The sequence below is a fragment of the Hirundo rustica genome, chromosome 12, assembly GCF_015227805.2.
Source record: "Hirundo rustica isolate bHirRus1 chromosome 12, bHirRus1.pri.v3, whole genome shotgun sequence".
Classification (NCBI taxonomy): domain Eukaryota; kingdom Metazoa; phylum Chordata; class Aves; order Passeriformes; family Hirundinidae; genus Hirundo; species Hirundo rustica.
In genome coordinates this window covers 8,147,018-8,166,763 of record NC_053461.1, presented here as the reverse complement: position 1 = coordinate 8,166,763, position 19,746 = coordinate 8,147,018, and the positions used below count along the sequence as shown (strand labels likewise).

The 19,746-nt window shown below is 41.9% G+C and overlaps 2 protein-coding genes across 2 annotated transcripts in view; one reads left to right on the top strand and one right to left on the bottom strand.

The window, feature by feature from the left end:
- Window positions 1-804: 804 nt before the first annotated feature.
- Window positions 805-7,627, top strand: TIMP4 (TIMP metallopeptidase inhibitor 4; the record flags this gene model as incomplete). Its single annotated transcript, XM_040076000.2, has 4 exons — window positions 805-906; window positions 5,406-5,520; window positions 6,175-6,299; window positions 6,858-7,627. Coding segments are annotated over 4 exons (540 nt in total), but the record flags the coding sequence as incomplete, so codon positions are not given.
- Window positions 7,628-11,256: 3,629 nt separating this feature from the next.
- LOC120758363 (synapsin-2-like) overlaps window positions 11,257-19,746 on the bottom strand; it is an 80,538-nt gene continuing 72,048 nt past the window's right edge. The window contains exon 5 of the mRNA XM_040076534.2: window positions 11,257-11,472. Within this exon, the coding sequence (XP_039932468.1) occupies window positions 11,257-11,472 (216 nt within the window). The remainder of the gene's footprint in view (window positions 11,473-19,746) is intronic.

Sequence of the window (19,746 nt, the reverse complement as noted above, 5' to 3'; positions counted from 1 at the left end):
CTGTTCTAACCCAGGAGCTGCAGCAGTGGCCATCCAGAATGGAGCAAAAATGGGGCTCTCACTAATTTTGGTGGCTAAAATCCCCAGAGGACTTTTGGCCATGCACCGTGTTTTTAGAACCACAGTGCCAAAGAGTCCTGGTGTATTTTAAACATCACACACAAGACAGGTGCCTCAAAGAAAGAGAGGGGAAAAGAATCCATTTCTTCTTTCATAAAATCCTTGAAATCCTGCTCTCCTTGATTAAATAATGGGAAATAAATTAAGTACATCCAAACAGGAAGTAATTGATTTCTACAGGTTAACACAACCAGTGGCGTGCTATGTAAAGCCTCAGAAAAGTGAATACAAGATTATTCTTCTGATTTCATGCATGAAATCAATGCTTTCCTCTTCCCTGGCACAGGCTTTCAGGAGCTTACTGCAAGTCTATTTATATGATCAACAATTCTGTCATCAACACAAGTGTCCCTTTCCTCTGCTCACTGATTATAATGATGGGTATTTTGTCAAATTTTAGGGGATTCAAGCTTTCCAGAGATTTTGATGGACGTTTTTTGTCAAAACTGAGTGGTAACATCAATCAGGTTTCCAGGTTCTTGGGAATTCAGAATTTACATCACAGACAGCCCACTGACTTTTGTTTTCAGGAGCTCAGCTGGTGGTCTCATGGTAAAATCTTTCAAATCTACTTGTAGCTGAAGTGTCAAAACAAAGCTAAAATCTATCAATATAATGTTCATTTTTGCTTGTAAAATTGGGCATCTGCTCATTTGCATTTAAATCTCTCTCTTTCTCTCTTTTCCAGTGATCCGAGCAAAAATATCCAGTGAAAAGGTGGTTCCTGCCAGTGATGATCCCCTTGATACCCACAAAATGATCCGGTATGAAATCAAACAAATAAAGGTACATGGAATCACTCAGCTTTTTTGAAGTTCAATGCTGATAACCTCTGCATATTCAGCCCAAACTAGTTTAGTCCAAATGCGGGGAAGCTGGAAAAAGGCTCCAGCTGCCCCCACAGACAGACCCAGATGAACTACACAGAAATACATCAAAATTAGGGGAGGGATTAAAAAAAGGGAAAGAAAAAAAGGAAAGGACAGGAAGCTGTCCTGACATTCAGGAGGTTTTTGCTAAATAGTGATATTTTGATGAGGAATTTTGTTATTCATAATTTTGAAGGTGCCAAAAAATGTGCTTCATTCTGTGAGCGGTGTCAGACACATCCGGTTTTGGAGGATTCCTGATCACCTGTGCTCTGATGGTGTGGCAGCTCTGCATGAGCCAAACTTCCCAAAGAGAGGAGAGCATTTCCAGCCAAGAGAGCAAACCCTTTGTTCATTGTGAACAGGGATATTTGTAGGGCCAGGAGTCACAAAACCAAAAAATCCGTTTGTGTGAACGTTGCTGGGGAGGCAAATACCCAAAGACACAGATTCAGAATCTCACAGGATTTTCCTACTCATTGTTCAGCTCCACTAAGGAGCTATAAATGGTGTTTATTCACATTAATACATTTTAAGATAACGATAAACACCATTGCATTAATGCAATTTAAGAAGACAGGTCTTGAGCCCATTGAAGTCACTCTCAAACTCTCACTGACGTTAAAATTATCTTGATTTACCTTTTTCTACATAAGAAGTAGGTAATATCTCTAAATTAAAATGTGTGAATGTGCACAGGTGAGGTGGGTTGGTTGGTTGGTTGGTTTTCAAGGTAATTTCATCTCTCATTTTTCACTGAATATTATTTTATAATCTTTGCACTTCTACATTTACTGGGAATGCTTAAGAAGATCATTATGCATGGCTACATGCTTTTTAAAAAAAAATGCAGTTATTTAAGCTGTATCCACTGATCCAATCCTCTCATGGGAGTTTGAGCAGGAAGAATCCTTGATAAACAAGAATATCTCAAAGTATTTATGTGGATGGGTATCACACATGACTTCTGTTGAGGTTTTATAGCAATTTCAACAAGCCAGTCTCTACCTTGTTAAAACAAACCCCGAAGCTCTTCATCATCTGCCACTTTCTATCTTCTTAAATACTAAGAATATATTCAAATATTTCTTTACAGAAATAAGTACATCAATGCCAGAGAATTCCCTTTTCTCCCACTGGCACTTAAATGTTCTGTTGCTACTCTGCAGCACTTTGGGAACCTGATAGAAATGCAAATCACTTTATACCTCAGCACAAACAAGAAGAATGAGAAGTCTAATCTGAATCATTATTTTCAGCCTGCAACCCCATTCTTGAGCACCCTGAAATCTCCAAAATACATTCGTGTATTGAAGCTGCTTTGGAGTTTCCCCCTAATTTTCACCAGTGGAGGCCTGTTCAAAATTCAGGCAGCAGGAAGAGGTGTTTATTTAATTCCACTCAGGTTCAGAGGGTAACTCAGCCAGGCCTGGACAAAGCAGAGATGTGGTTTTTAATCAAAGATGCTCTACATCATCACACACAAGCTTAGACTGACAACAGAAGGGTTGGGATAACCCCCACACCTCAAATCCTTCCTTCTGACCAGAGGAAGCTCAGGACCAAACCCTCCCCTGCCCCAGGACCCAGATCCCTGCTCCAGGGAGGGAAAGGAAGGATTATGGTTGGAAAACAGGAGCTCTGTGACCTGCCCACCCTCTGTGGGGTCACCTGTGCACCCAGTACAGCCCCAAAATAAACCCAGCAAAGCGACTGTGCCTGGTAAACCCCTCAGCAGGGCAACCTGACACATCCAAAGAATGTAACTGAGGTATGAAATTAAACATGCTGAACAATCACTCAGTTTGCTGAACTGCTGAGGACAAGGCAATGGCTTGGTGACACTATGTGTCACCTCAGGTGATGGCATTTTAAAGAATTTAACTCCACAGTGGGTGTGAAAGGTGAGGATATTCTCTGCCCACCATTCCAACCTTCTCCCAAGTGGTCTGATGTCTTCTCCTGTTGCCCTGCAGTCCCACAAACTGCAGGGTCCTTTGGGTGCCCAGTGGCTCTGGGTAATCCAGGGCAGGAGCACTCACAGGGAGAGGGACAGGCCAAGAATTTGCTTTATACAACACAGCAAGGAAAAAACAGACTCTCCAATCATCCCTTTTGAGCTATAAAATATATCAAAAACTATCACCAAAAATTCACAAAAATGATCACCTCACTGTGAGTTTTGGGGAGGGCTTTTAGAGCACTCAGATATTCACACTCTCCTCATCAATCCTCCCCTCTTGGAGAGGCAACACAGAACCCTTGGAGGTTGTGTTGGACTGTAACATTCAGCACAACACTGCTGTTTTCTCTGCTCTATTGCTCTCAGGGCTGTTGAGCTGTTTCATTATTGTGATGGCTTAAATTCTGTTTCTCTCACTTTAAATACAGTGGATTAGGCTTAGCATTAAAACATTGCTATTCTAGAAAAATATTCATTTTCAGAAATAAAAAAAAACAACAACAAGGGGCTATTCATTTTATAGGGATGGGTTGGCATGTCAAGAAGCCATAAACCTTTTCAATTACTGTTCTTTTCTTGCAATATTTACAGCACTGTATTAAAGAGAGAAGATAATATGTGATTTATATGCAATTGAATATTTCTTCACGATATTTTTGTATTTTGACTTGGTCATCACACTCATTCTAAAATTTGAAAGCAAAACCATGTGCTGGTGCTGGTTTGCACCCCTCAGGAAGTCAGGGACAGTGTCCATACAGGCTTCAGCAGCAGCTTCACATCTCTCCATCCCCCAAATCCTCGCCCTATTTTCCTGTTTCAGTAAAGTCCCACCAGGAGCTCAGGTGAACCTGGACCATGCACCAATGCAGAACCAAATCCAACCACCTTAGCCCTTTACAGAGAAATATCCATGCTTTTAGGAGAAGGGAGAATGTGATTGAGAAGATCAAATACAATTTGCGGAGTTAAACACAAGATTATAATCCTTAGAAGTGACTGTTACAATTATACAGGTCAAAACCAGAGATAAGTCAGCCGGTAATTTAAAAAAAAACCCAGCCAAGAAACAAAAAAAACCTGCGGCACAACAAACGCTAAACTCATTTAAATATTAACTAAACCTCCATTATGCCTTGCTCTGGATATTTATAGGGTTTATAGCTAAATCAAGGTGTGTTGGCAACAAAGCTTCCAAAGTTGAGGTCAAAGGCTGAGATACCCATGGAAAAGCTGTTCCCTACAAAACCCCGAAGGTTTCTGAATGTGGAGAGGCGAAGGACACTTGCAGAGCTCATGTGGTGGCCCCGTACCAGACACATTTTCCTCATCATTTTGAGATTTCCTGTGATTCCCACTGCTGCTCTGGACAGAGTGCCAGTGTGTTTTGTGTTTTGCTCTGGCTGGGCCTGTTTGTTTTTTTTTCCTCCACAGTATTTCAAATCCCAGCTAATATTTTTGGATCAGCTGTGCGGTGACAACAGCGTTGGCCTTTTTCCCCCCCCCTCCATAAATAAGGCTTCAGAAAAACCAATGTATTACTGAGTATTTGCTAGTGGCCTGTGCTATTTAAATCCCTTGGGAGGGCTTGAGGAGCACAAACACATTTTCCAGTGACACCAGCTGCGGCTGGGAGAGCTGTGAGCCCCTGCCATTGTCCCCAGCTGTCAACACGTGGCATGATGTCACCGTGCTGGTGGTGGCACATGAGGTGATGACAGCAGCACCTTCTGCTCCCTCCTCGCTATGCTGGGACACAGCTAAGCTTGTTCTCATCTTTTAATGGCTAATTTTCGATTTCTTTTCGGGGTTTAAACTGCTGGTTAAGGGGCAGCCGGCCTGAAAAGAGCTTTGATCCCAAATCTCTCCATTTTGGGGACTCTCAGGGTGTAAATCCTGAGGGATGGCTCACGTTTTCCAATGGTTATTTGAGAAGGTCCCACTGGTGAGAATTTTGGATGTGGAAAACCACGTTGCTTAAGTGACCAAATCCGAAAGCAATGCTCAGGACATGCTCCTCAGCATGTTTGGTGTCCCAGGAGATCCCAAGAGCCACAGTGACCAAGAGAAAATTCCCCATAGGAATGCACTGAGAAATATATGCATTTTGGTCAAGGTGAATTGCTGTCTCTGCATTGCTCCTTGAATAGAAGATGCCAGTAGAATAGGAATTTAAGAGAAACTTTAAACAATCCATTAAATACACTGGAAATGCACATTTTAAAAGCTATAATTTAATAAATTAAGACCTACTTAATTCCCTCCTGAAATCCTTGGATGTATTTCATGAAGTGTAGAGAACAAGTCCAGTCTTTGGTGTTTTTCTCACACTAATTCAGACTTTGGAGCTTTCTTTAAAGAGAATTCACCCTGTACCTCTTCCAGCTCTTGTTTGCAACTGTTTTTTCACGCTTATTTTCCATTACTGACTGACTGTTTCTGATCACTTTCAGATGTTTAAAGGATTTGAAAAGCTCAAGGATGTCCAGTATGTCTACACCCCTTTTGATTCATCACTCTGTGGAGTGAAGCTAGAAGCCAACAACAAAAAACAGTATCTTCTAACAGGTAAAATGGAGCAAAATTAATAAACCTGGAAATTCAGAAGTAGCTGCTTAGAGTGAATTTTGCAAAAATATTCTAAAAAGAAATGCATTCATGTGCTAAATACAAACATGATGGGATGTAAAAGTTGTGTTCAGCTGTAGTTATAGTGTGATATTATGTGTTTTCCACCCTTCCTCCAGCACTCCTAGAGCAGTTCCAAAGGAAGTAAAGATCAATAATGATATAAACAGCAAATAGAAGGAGTTTTGATTCAGCATTTGTCTTTATTATTTGATTTAAACCAACAGCACTGATTTTCCCAGTAATGCAAAGGCGCATAATGAGCAAACACGTGCCTGTGGGCCTGCAGGTCTGGGATTCCAAATAACTACAGGTTTTTCCAGACACTCTTAAAATCCAGTTTAACTGCATTTACATCCACCCCTTGCTGGCAGATTATCCACATATTTAGAAAAATATCCTTCTTCAATCTTTTACATCCATACAGCATGCAATGAAGAGAATATTCTCTTTGCCTTAATTAAATTAATTTTAAAAAAAATTAAAGCATGACTAATTTGGTGCAATTATTAAAAAACCCAACTGATAAAAAAACTTCTGATATTTAGGAAACACTTTAATTGCTTTGATTTTTTGGTGTTTTCCATGCTGCAGGCCAAATTTTAAGTGATGGCAAAGTGCTGATCCACTTGTGCAACTACATTGAACCGTGGGATGATTTATCCTTGTCTCAGAAGAAGAGCCTGAACCAGAGGTACCAGATGGGCTGTGGATGCAAGGTGAGTGCAGAGCAGATAAATGTTAATAAACATAGTAATTTGTATTTTTGGGAATAAACCCTGATTCAGAAGAAGCTGCAAGGTGAGTGCAGAGCAGATAAATGTCAATGAACACCGTTGTGGTGGATAAATGTCAATAAACACCATTTAGTCACATTTTTGAGAATAAACTCCAGTCCAAAAAAAGCTGCAAGGTGAGGGCAGGGCAGAGCAATGCCTGTTGTCTTGCACACCATTTACTTGTATTCTTGAGAATAAACTCCACTCAAAAGAAAGCTGCATGGTGAGTGCAGAGCAGATGAATGTAAATAAAAACCGCTCATTTGTATTTTTGAGAATAAACCCCAGTTCAAAGGAAGCTGCACAGGGAGTGCAGAGCAGATAAATGCAAATAACCACCATTTAGTCACACTTTTGAGAATAAACCCCAGTCCAAAGGAAGCTGCAAGGTGAGTGCAGAGCAGACAGATGTAAATAAACACCATTTATTCACATTTCTGAGACTAAACCCCAGCAAACCCCAGGCTGCAGGGTACTGAAGGAGCTCTTTGCCCCCAGATCACCACGTGCTACATGGTGCCCTGCTCCATCACGGCCCCCAACGAGTGCCTGTGGACGGACTGGCTGATCGAGAGGAGGCTCTACGGGCACCAGGCCAGGCACTACGCCTGCATCAAGAGGAGTGATGGCACCTGCAGCTGGTACCGAGGGGGGCCTCCCCCCGAGAAGGACTTCATCGACATCAGCGAACCTTGAGGTTCTCACTTCTCCTGAAAACCCAGCCCTGGGAGGCTCGTTCCACCCGACCCTGCACGCTCACGGCTCTGAACAGCCGCGGCCTCGTGTTACCTTGCTTAGAAACAAACGCCAGTTCGTCCCCAAAGGCTCCGCGGGGTTGACACTGGTGCAGGACGAGGGACAAACCTCCTGGAGGCACCTGCTGTGCTCTGTCATGCTTTGCACAGAGGGCTGGCAATGTCCTCCGAGGCGTAACAAGTTCCCTTTTTTTTTTCCAATATGAATGTACAAGAGCAAAAGAGTCGCCAGTATTTTGCCCCTCCCCGTTTGATAACCTGCAGATTAAGGGCTCCCCGTGTTTTATTCCAAAATCTCCCCGATGAACTACGGAATGTTTTACAGAACTATTATTTTTTTTTTTTTTCTGTATGAAAGTCTTGGATATGAAAGAATTATTGTACAGTGTATATGTAAAGTATTATAACAATGTGCTATTAAAAAAAAGAAAAAAAAAAAAAAAGATTCACAAATGTTTCCTTATCTGTTGAAACGAGTTGAACACTTCTGTGATTAAAACAATCTGTGCTCCACATTTTGTATGTTCCTTATGTCACAGCTTCCTTTATCCACAGAGTTGTAACTTCCATTGATAACTAAATTAAGAAACAGCCTCGATAATCAAAACCCCCTTCCCGAGTCAGCCTTCCTATGGACTAACCACAGCTTGCTGAAGAAAAAGTCAGATTTTTAATCCATGGGTTAAAGCATTAATCCATGGATTTCAGCATTCCGTGGAATAAATTCCAAGCCCCAAATGACAACAGGCTAAAACTGCTCAGAACCACAAAAACCATGTCCATGCTCAGGACAGCTCCAGCCCTTAACACCTGCCTAAATACACCACCAGGTATTTGTACCCCAGCACTGACAGAACTTCAGAAACTCGTGTGAAAATACGCGCAGTAAATATTGCATCACTTACCCTGCAATGATTTCTGGAAGCCCACAGGTATTTGACCCTGTTTAATGGGATTTAATTGTTTTTCTTTCACAGACACCCATCACACTCTGTCAGTTAATTTGGCTGCTTGTGAACTCCAACTGGAGAGGGGTTACAACATGTTTTGCCTGTCACTTCTTTAGTGTCTCAACTTTCTTGAATTGATGACTGGAGCTAGTAATTGATCCCTCACACATGCATTGAAGTTTATAAAATTAATTCAATTCACAGTGGTGAAACTTTGGGAAGTGTGAATGCCAAAGTCCAGACTATTTGTGCTCCAGAAAAAGGCGAGAGCTCTCAGGCAGGAAGGGAATCTCCAGTAGCTGCCTTTCCTGACAGATTTTACTATCTAAAGGACAGGTTTGGAAATGCTCCTCTAAAAAGAGATTTACTTTTTCTGTGACTGAGTTTATACATTTCCAGGGAAATGCAAGTGGTGCAAGGCCAACAGGAAAATATGTCATTATTCCTTTGAGGAATACGTGTCCCATAATAGATAAAAGCTAATGTTCCACTTTTGATTTACTATAAATCAGTCTGGTTCTTTTAATTGACAACCCTAAATTAAAACCATATCAGTGTGCTGCCAAATGTAAAGTCCAGTTTGTTTTCTGCTTTACTCAAGACAAACCAAAAATTTCCTAACACTAACAGTTTGGACCATAGACTTACATAAAAGAAACAAGAAGAATAAAAAGCTACATTTCTTCCAAAAAAGAATTGGTATTGCAGTGACAATATTGGCAGAGCTATTTATTGACAGTGCTGTGTATTTATATCACTAATTTTTCAGAAAGATTCGAAGCCAGGCCTTATTTCCTCATGTCAGATGAGGCATGAGACTTCCTAGAGAAGCCCACAGAGCTTAATAAGCACAAAGGTTAATATTCAATGGTCAGTATTCAATACGAGTCCTGGAGCATTTGTCTCCAAATCCATTTGGATGGGGGGTGCCTTTTGGATCACACTCTGCAACAAACAGATGTTTTCTGCTTTTTGACTCACCAGAGCTCTGCTCCTATTTCAGTTTTGCAGTAATTAGACCTTAAACTCATCTCACCCAGTCCAGACTGCCTTCTCTGTGCACCCTGCACAAAGGAATGTTTTCTCTGATATTTATGGACAGACTGTAATACAAATGGAGTGCCACAATTAGTTTTAAAAGCAAATTTTCTATTTGCCCTGCTATAAAATATCCCACATGAGGTGTTTCTCAATGAAGGCCTGTCCACTTTGATTTCTGGCTGAGCAGAAATCTGCCCAAACTTCCCACAATGGATGGTACAAAGAAAAAAAAATTTTTTTCCCCTCATATCAATAAATGTGGCAAGAAAAGCTTTACAAAAACCCAGCTCGGAATGAGCCAATTTTACTTCCCCGAGGAAGATTCTCAAAAGGCTTGACTGCAACATGGCATTCTGAATATGTTATTTCAGTACCAGGATTTTTACTGTAGTGGCACTGATACCTATCAACAGCAGATTCTTTCTACAACATTTTCTTTTTACTTCTTGAAACTGTGCTTGTGTCATGTGAGAGGGTAGAGCAGAAATGCAGCCTGGCACAACTTTAATTTGAAAATGTCTCACATGACTTTTGATAAGAGTAGGGAAAAGAAGAGAGAAGGCAGGCTGTACAGGTGAATAGGTGAAAAAAACCCACCACCTGGAATATTGCTGGTGTTTCCTCCACGTTCCAGTTAGGTTTTAATTAAATTTTTCAGCAATTAGGTTGAAAAAAGCCGTGTTGTTTTTGCAGAGAGCAGAAGAGGTGGGAAAGCCGTGAAATAAAGGGAACTAATTACTGATGGAAAGGCTGTGGATATGACTCAACCAGCAATGAGTTCAAAAGCCTCACAGCGTTTTTTTGTGATCAGTCTTCGATGAATGTTTCTGTTTCAAAAGGTGTTTCATTAAAGCAGCTGCATTTTTACACAAAAGAATGGCATCTTTGTTTATTTACCTTGCATTGCCTAAAGCCTCGACACAAATGATCAGCAGAGGACGAAAGGAGCTGAGGCATGCTCAGCTGGCCCTCAATTCCCAGAGATTTGGGGCTTTTTCCCCCTCCCCACATTCGCCCTGAGCTGGGCGGAGGGAGGGAAAGCTCCAGGTTCCCGTTTGGAGAATAAAAAGAGAAGGAGAAAAAGCAAGAGGAACACCAAAAACATCTTTTAAACTGTAACTGCCAAATTCTGCATCAGCAAATGCAAACGAGGCCAGCTGCTGATAAAAAGTGTTGAAAACCCAAAACAAAATAACATGATATGATTCCAGTGCAGCATCAGAAGACTCTGATTTCCAGATCATTTTACAACCCACTCCCAACTAAATTCAAACAAAATGTTGCCTTGTACCACATTGCCTGATTATTTCCCAAGCCACAAAGTCCCAGATACTTTCTTGAGGAGGAATAAAACCAAACAAATGAGTGTCATCACAGGCAGTTCTGAGTGGCAATGCAATACCCACACGGATTAATTTTCTCTAGATTAACATTTATTACCATAGAAATAAGTTTAAAAAAAATCCCTGGGCTGTGGAGAACAACATCCAAAAGTTCAAACAAAAGAGAAATAACTTCTAAGTTCTGACTTTAATGAGCCATGTAGAGGAATGGAGACAGAGAAAACCACTCACAGGGTTGCTACACTCAGAAAAATATGCCATGTAGACTTGTAAGTCTGACATATTTGTTCTTGCCCCAAAATGAAATGTTCTTTGTTTTCATGGACTGCAGTTTAGCAATGCACCCAAAAGTCCTGCTTTTTTCAATAAAATCACAGCCAATCTCAAGTCTGAAGGATTCCTTAAGGGTCATTGTGTCCCACTCCCTGCCCCTCACTGCTGTAAACCACACCCTAAAACATCATCCACGTTCTCCTTGGGCTCTGACAGGCTCATCACTGTTGTTTTTCTGTCTGTAAAGCACTGGGAATCAGTGTTAGCTCAGGCACCTGACCATCACCAGTCACAACCACCTTGATTTTGGCTGAGCTCAAAAGCTCTGCAGTGCCCAGTGCATCATCTCCAAAGACAACAAACACCAGAACGGACTGGAGGGAAAACAAACTGTCAAAGTGATTCCTGCACTTTCAGAGCTGCTCAGTGTCTTTGGAAGCATTTAATCTCTCCAAGATCTGCAGCTGGGCAGCTGAAAAATTGCCACTTCCCATCTGAGCACCCGCCAGCTCACCATCAGTGTGATTTCAAGTGGTCACCCTGTCCCACCCCTGCCAAAATGGCTTTTGGAGCAGACAGCAGATGGGAAAAGGAGACTGTGTGTCCCAGGCCCTGTTTTAGAGGCACAGAAACAAGATTTAGCCCTGCTGCTTGCACCTACCATCTCCTTGTGGTTCGGGTAGAACGTCTGCTCGATTAGAGGGAACTTCTCCGGGCCCAGAGTTTTGTAGACAGACACCAGCTGGGCAAACTGCAAAACAAAGCAGAAAGCTCAGGGGAGAAACCACACTATGCCCAAATGAACTCACACTGACATTTTGCTTCTTGTCTTGGGGTGTTTGATAAACCCAGCTCATACAGCCTCTCTGCTCCTCCTCACACCCCTCTTTAATCCACCCAAGCTGTGACTTCACATACACACCAACACAAAAAAAACACCTTGAAGAGTGAAGCCCTCACAGGCACAGAAAATTAAATACATGGGAATGCTGGAGTTCAGATATCTCATTGGCTGTAGATTTGAAGGTGATTCCTGGATGCTAAAATTATTATAATCTCACCTTTTCTGTCATCTTAAACCTAAAGCCCAGGCATATTTACCATTTATTTAGTGGCGGGCATTGATACAGCAGTGTTGGCAAAGAGATAAAAGCAACTGTGTCATGCTAACAGGTCAGGTGAAGTACAAACAGGAGAGGCATCATCTCCCAGGCTGCAGCCATGAGCCATTCCCACATGGCCGTCCTTGGATGGGGATGATTTAAACTGCTCCATGTTACCCCATTTCTATTCATATTTTTAATAGAATGTTCTAATATAACTCGTGGCCATCCTTGCACCACCACCAAAGATGGGGATGATTTAAATTGCTCCATGTTACCCCATTTCTATTCATGTTCTCTATAGAATATTCTGATATAACACATGGTCATCCTTGCACCACCACCAAAAATGAGAATGATTTAAACTGCTCCATGTTACCCCATTTCTATTCATGTTCTTTACAGAATATTCTGATATAACTCGTGGCCATCCTTGGATGGGGATGATTTAAACTGCTGCTTGTTACCCCATTTCTATTCATGTTTTTAATAGAATGTTCTAATATAACTCGTGGCCATCCTTGTGCCACCACTAAAGATGGGGATGATTTAAATTGCTCCGTATTACCCCATTTCTATTCATGTTCTTCACAGAATATTCTGATATAACTCATGGCCATCCTTGGATGGGGGTGTCATGGGTTAGTACAGTTTGGGTTTTTAGTTATAGAAGAATGTAGAATGATTCTCCGGGTCAGGACCTGGGAATTGCTTTAGAAAGGACAAGGACCTATCAGAGGGTTAGTTGGAATATTGGCATCTGTTCTGACCACTGAAAATTGTTGGCTATGACTTTGGGAAGTACCATATAAAACCCCTTGATTTCCTGTAGGGGGGTCTTTTTCCTTCTTTCCTTTGGCCAGAGAGAGACAGGTAACCTCGAGCTGGGCCTGCTGCTGTCCCCTTCTGGGGGGAGCTGGCCTGACGCCTGGCAGGATTCTATCAGCTCCTGGGTCGGAGGGGGAAAGAGAGGTCGCTGCTTTACAGCAACTACTTTCTCCAAACTTCCCTGGCGCAGGGAGAGATCTCTGCTGGGCCCATGATAAGAGTTATGGGCACCATTTGGGCTGAGGCTGCCCCGATTTACAGCGAGGGCTGGGCTGAGAAGGCATTTATGATCCTGCCTGGTTTTTTCGTCATTCTGGACTGTCAGGGTGCTCTGATCTCTGATGTTTCTGTGAGTTCTTCCTCCCTCACCAGCACGACCTTGAACATCTAATACCATGAGCTACTGCAGGAGAGAAAGACTCTGGGCAGATTTAACCCTTCCTGGCAACATGAAGCTTCCAGAGCTTGGCCCTTCTCTGAGAGAGAAAAGAAAGGGACAGAGTGAACATAAAAGAGAAACAGCATGGAGTCAGTAGAGCAAGAGTGAAAAGACTATTGGGACAGAGGATTGAAGAGTTGGTTGTTCCATTCTTATTTGAGCCATGGAAATGAACTCTATATTTGGATTATTCCTTTAAATCATGGGAAAGATATGCATTTGGGGAGATGATTGTTTAGATTTGTGTGTGGATTTGAGCAAAAGTATTTGTGATGGACTAAGTAATATTAATCCTAAAAGATGCTTGAACAGAGAAAGAAATGAGAAGCCCTCTGTGCCAGTGGAGAAGTGAGAAGATATCTCTGTACCTTAAGATGAAGAAACCTTTTCCTTTAGAGTTATACATCTTTAAACGGTAACACCTCAATATGCAAAAGTCTAAGTCCCATGACCCGTAAGCAGCTTGGGAACTGCTAATGCGAGGGGTCACAAAGGCTGGTTTCCCCAGGCGGCTGTTTTTGTCACAGTTTAAAACCCACAAGAGAACTGTTCTAAGTTGTCAGTGGGATCCATGACTCTAAGAGAGACTCTTCCCCTAAAAAATTGATAAAAGACTATTGTCAGATAGTGAAACTGACTGAAAATTACAAGTTTTGTCTCTTTATGTTGTTTTGTAGGAAAGTTAACAGTTTGTAAGAGAAGGGAAGAGTGTTTTTGGAGTTTCATTCTGTTTTGTTTTAGTTTTTTTCCCCAACTTTCTTTTTCCATTCTTTTAGTGTATGTTAATAAAACTATTTGTTCATTTTAAGGATGAGCCTGCTTTGTTTTTCTCCTAGTCTCTCTCCCACAGAAAAAGAGTAAGTACTAAGACCAGAATTTAGTGAACGTGAAACCACTACATTAACTGGTGTTTCTACCCGGTTATTTGAAATTAAAACTATTACAGGGGGTGATTTTAACTGCTCCATATTACACCATTTCTATTCATGTTTTTAATAGAATATTATGATATAATATTCTTTTAATGCTCCTGTGACACATCCTTCCTCTCTATACTCTGGACTGCAACAGCTTCATACAGAACATTTTCATGTAAAAAGGAGAATTATTTATTAAACAGAGATGTATTTGGGGCTGTTCCTTCTCTTTACTGAGCAGATAAACTCTCCTCTGGTAAGAGCAGGAAAACTAAATCCACACCCCCCCCCCCATTCTGAGGCTGGGCTGAGGTTTCCAGGGAGCAGGAGGGCTCTGGCAGCCAAGGGCCAGAGTTGTTCCAGGACTCCAAAGCTCTGGCTTGGCCGTGCCTGTGATGTGTTCAGCTGTCACCGTTCCAGCATGGGACATAAACAACTCAGCACAACACTTTGAATAGTGGGATTTGCTGGTTGCAAACAGCACAAAAAGCACAGAACAATAGAACACTTTCTATAATGCAGATAAAACACCTGCTTGGAGGAGGGGCTCAGGGGGCAGGGAAAGCAAAAACTGTTTGAAGGGGGGGGGAAAAAAAAAGTGAAAGCTTTGCTTGCATTTCCATCTGGCAGAGAGGACTTGTTTAATTTAGTGGTGTTTACACAGGTTTGGTAAAATACATCTTTAAATTCGGAAGGCCAGTGGAAAATACCTTCATGATGAGCAGTCTTCACCAAAAGCCCAAGAAATTGTAATTGGGGTGTATGCTGTGCAAATCAGGCCTCAAGGAAAGGAAATATTGTCACAGCTACCAAAATAAGGTGGTTTGTGAATAGGATTCCTGACAACTTACTCAATATTTCAGTTCTGATCCAAGAGCCAAATTCCAAATTCCACAAGAAAATACTTATTATTAAATACATGATGTTTTGCCAAGCATTGTAAGGTTAAAATAAATCTATTTACCTATCTTTAAGCAAAGACCTCCAAAGAAAAAATAAAATCACATGATTGCATTTCCTATGATTCTTTCCCTACTTTCTTTTCCATTTTCACTGGAAGGGATCGAAAGATGCCGAGAAAATGGCATTTTTTTGTAGGGGTTGTGTCATAATTCATGCAAGAAGTGAGAAAGCTGTAACTGAGATTAATTGCTTGCAAATGATTGTTTACTTAAAATAAAATACTATCAACTGCAGATGACAGTCATGGATCACTCCAAAGTATCCTCTAATCCAGCAATTGAGCTAGGAAATGGCAGGTAGGAAAAGCAGGATTCCATTTTTGAGGCAAAGGAGAGAAATCTCTCAAATTGCCACAGACGGGGGAGTAATTTACCCTTTATTACCCTTTACCCTGCTGAGATGCTGCTTCAGCTCTGTGTCTACAAATCTGGGCATCTCTTGTCAGCCATTTTTCCCCCAAAATGCAACCTGATAAATTCAGCCCCAATTCACATAAAATCTCAGCATTCTACTTGTACATCCATAAAGTGCCATAAATATTTGCTATTTTCCCTGATTGCTGCTGGGCAAATTTATAAAGAGGAATTTAATTTAAGTTTTGATGACTTTCTATCATTTCTTAAGTGGGATCTGGATTATATATATATTTTTTTTTTCTGCAGCTAAAGGAAATAAACTCCAGTCCTGGTGCAGGAACATTATTTTTTTAGATGATAAATTACTGAATTACCTAATCCGATGTCAAATGTTTACAGACATGGGATGTTCATGAAATACAAAATAGTAACAGAGCCACTGAAGTATTTTATATGGATATCAAAACCCATAATAATCTAAAAACCCCCAACTCCTAAAGCTTAGTATTTCAGCAGAAGCCATTTTTACATCTTAAGAAAAAAAAAAGAAAGTGGAAAAAAGTTCTCAGTTTAGCAGGCTGAATTTACTTCTCATTTTCCAATTTTGCATCTTATTTTCAGACAAAAAGGGATATCCTCAGGTACATGTGTTTACAGTTTGCAGATTATTGTTTAAAAGGAAAATGGTTGGGTTATGTAGCATTTGTTGCAATGGCAGCTCTTTTCTAGTCTGGATAAAATCCTTCCACGCCCAGGCCAGGATTGTTCCTTTATAACAGAACAGGACAGTGACAGCTGGGCTTTTTCTCCTCTCCAACAAGGTGTGACACAGAGGAGAAGTATTAAGTAAAAAAAAACCACTTATTCCCTTTGATTCCATATCAAATCTTTCTGGGCTTTCAGCACCCCAGGACTGGAACTCTAAATGTGACTGCACAGATCGTGCTGTAACCAAGCAGGCGTTACCAAAAATCCCTTTGCTATCTTCATAAAGAGTCGGATAATTACTTTCCTTATCACTCTCGAGGAGTTAAAATGTGCTTAATTCCATGTATGCCATCTCTGAGAGGCTCAGACCTGTTCCTGAGCCAACCGCACCAACTTCTCCCTGGAAGATAATCAGATATGATATTTAAAACTAATTACTGCAGATGGTGCTACCTTTAATTCCGGAAAGCTGCTAATTCCTCTTGCCAGGCTGAAGGATTTGTAGCACAGCCCATTCCAGGGAGGAATATCCTGGGATGTTGAGGAGGATTTTAACTCAAGGAATTGCATCTCCTTCGCCTGCTCCCTCCCCAGGCAGGACCCCTGGGCTGTGGGTTTTACTGAACCCTCTCTGTCAGAGATTTCCCCTTTTTGAGGATTCATTACCTGTCCTCTTTACAAGCTGAGAACTCCAGCTGGCCATCTAGTGCTTCCTGGGAGCTAAAACAACATCCAAACTCTCTGGATAGTCTGTTACACCCACCCAGAGGAGCTGGCATTCTCTGGGAGCAGAGAAATGGGAAAACTTGGATGGGTGAACACTTCTTCAATCTGTCTGTCATTAAAAAAAAAAAAAAAAAAATCACTTTCAGCTGAGACGACTCATCTCTGGCTGCTCTAAGGTGTGGGTTCATCTTGGTAGTGAAGAAATGCCATGAATTACCAGTTCACCTCTGGATATTGCCTTCCAAATGTATCAATGAGGATCAGAATTTGTGACTGAAATTCCTGAAGTAAATTTTTCTCATTTTCTAGTGTGACCTCAGTGTTCACCATGGACAGGAGCCTCTGCAATGGGATTTTCCCTTTCCATGCACAGAGGGAAGGTCCCTTTTCCCCACAGTGACCTGCACAGGGCCCCTGGAGGGTCTGTGGGTTTGGGAAGCTGAAAGATAAGCTGGTTTGCCTTATGGCTGGTTATGTTACAATTGTCCTGCCCAAGGCGTACCCTAGAGGCCTTTCAATAAATACCTACTCTATTCTCTAGCTCTGTCCAGTCTCTGTTTCAGCTCAGCCTGCCCAAGGCATCAGTTTCCTGAGACTTTTGCAGCCCAGAAGAGCAAGGTAATTTCTTGTCTCTGCAGGACAGGAAAGAAAGGTGAATGACCCCAAATATTTCATAAGGCAAAGAGAACAGAAGGCTTTATTGTCTAATTCTTACTACCTTTTATAAGGCGTTCCGATACAGACCCAGCATGATTGGTGAATAGGAATGACACCTCTCTAATCCCATTGGTGAAACTAGAGAAACCGCAAAAGAGAAAGATTGTTTTGGGAAAGGAGAGTTGTTTTGCCAAGATTGTTTCGAGAAGAAGCTTTCTCGAGAACTTTTCCCTTGGGAAACAGTTAGCACTGCTAGCAGGCTAAAATCCCTTCAGACTCAGAGATGTCAGGCCCACAACCTCTGCCTCTCCGAGATGAGATCTGTCCCTGACGCATTTTTCCCTCAAGCCCAGCCCTGGGATCAGCAGCATCTCCTCCTTGTCTTTGACTGCAGCTGATGTTTCCTCACCTTCTTGACTTTTAGCTCCCTCCTTGGCCTCTGGGGTTCTTGCAGCACCTCCTGAGATGGAGCTGCTCAGCCTCCGTGGGCTGGGCTGGCCCTTCCCAGAGGGATTTGGGCTGTCTGCTCCAGCTATCCAGAATTTCCAAGGGCATTTTCTGGGCTCCTGCACCTCCCCTGCAGCATGAGAACTGCAATCCGAGAGGCACAGCTTTCTCACTGTTAATCACTGCTGTAATTAACTGCTGGAATATTTTCACATTAGAATTACAGCTGATGAGATGCAAACCAGTAAGAGCTTCCACAGGATGAAAAAAACAAAACAAAACAAAACAAAAAAAACCCCACAAACAAGCATTAAATAAAAACCTCATGCCCTTGGAAGAACTGCCTGTACTGGCTTAAAAATTACCAGAGTGCATCCATGAGACAAGAAAATAAAAAAAAAAAAAAAAGTTTTCTACAACAGTTGGAAAAACAGAATTAAAAAAAATCCCAAAGAACCAGAAAAGGGTCACAGTCAGAAACATAAAAACATCTCCTGGCTTGCAGGGTTGGGCAAGAAGGCATCTGGCAAAGGGAGACACCTTGGCTGGTGGAAGAGGCACTGACAGAATGTGTAAACAGTGAGGAAACTGAGATTTAAGGAAGATGTGTGAATTAAAATGAAGGAAAACAGCCTACGAGCATAAAAGGGTAGAACACAGATCAAGACATGCCTGGTGTAAAAGAATTAGCAAAAGGCAATACCATGAGGTTTAGGTGGAAAGGCCTTCTGGAACCCTTTATTTTGGAATGAAAATTTAGGGAAGGAAGAAAGTTTGTGGAAGTGAGAGGCTCTGGGGACTCCTTCCTGGGTGCTCTTCCAACAGTGAGAAAATGCACTTCATTCCACTGTTATGGGAACAGGGAGTTCAGTGTTCTGACCAGGGAAACGTTTGCACTGTTGTTTATTTTGGTGGGACTTGGCCTTGTGCTTCAGAACTTCTCAGAAAGGTTTGGGGCTCACTGCATCAGAGAGAGATTTTCTTGTTTGTGGGGCTTTTTAGAGATGAGGTTCAGTTCGGATAGGAGGTTTCCATGAAAATATCGAGTTCAGTGAGAGTTGTAGAGGAAGAAATCAGTGGTGGATTTCCAGGGTGGGTTTGCAGAGTGCATTTCCAGGGTGGAGATTTCCAGGGTGGTTTTCCATGATGGATTTCCATGGTGGGTTTCCATGGTAGTTTTCCATAGTAGTTTTCCACGGTGGTTTTCCAGGATGCATTTCCAGAGTGGATTTCCATGGTGGGTTTCCATGGTGGATTTCCAGGGTGGGATTCCATGGTGGATTTCCAGGGTGCAAGGCCATTCTTCAGACACCACCAGCCAACCTGTGCTAGGCCCAGAAGGGAAAGCCAGAGGATTCCTTGGGGTGGCTGATCCCCAACCAGGGATTTCACAGAATTTTAAACTGAACCAACTACTAAAAACCCCTACAAGAGCAGGGGTGGTGCTCTGGACACTCTGCCTCCATCTCAGAGGGAGCTGGAGCTAAAGATAGGAGTGGGATATCCAGGAATGTCAGAGGGGAATGGCAGTGATGGTGGGAGCTGTGGAGATCACATGGGAGAACTGCACTGGAGAAGAGGAAGAGGATGGAGTGGGCATTGCCCTGGTGGAGCCATCACAACAGGAGGGATTTTCCTGGATGGGTCAGGAAGGGGAGTCTCACTCCACTGATCCTCCTCAGCTCTGAGTCACCACAGTCACACATCAAAGAAGCAGATAGAACCTAGATTTGAACTGAAAAAAAAATATTTTCTAAGCTAATTTAATAAGGAATATAACACACAAAGGGTTTCCTTTGTAATTATATTTTAAGATTGCACAAGAAATCAAACTTAATTTCCATAATCTGGCCTTCAGGTGTGGATATTTTCTTTAACCAA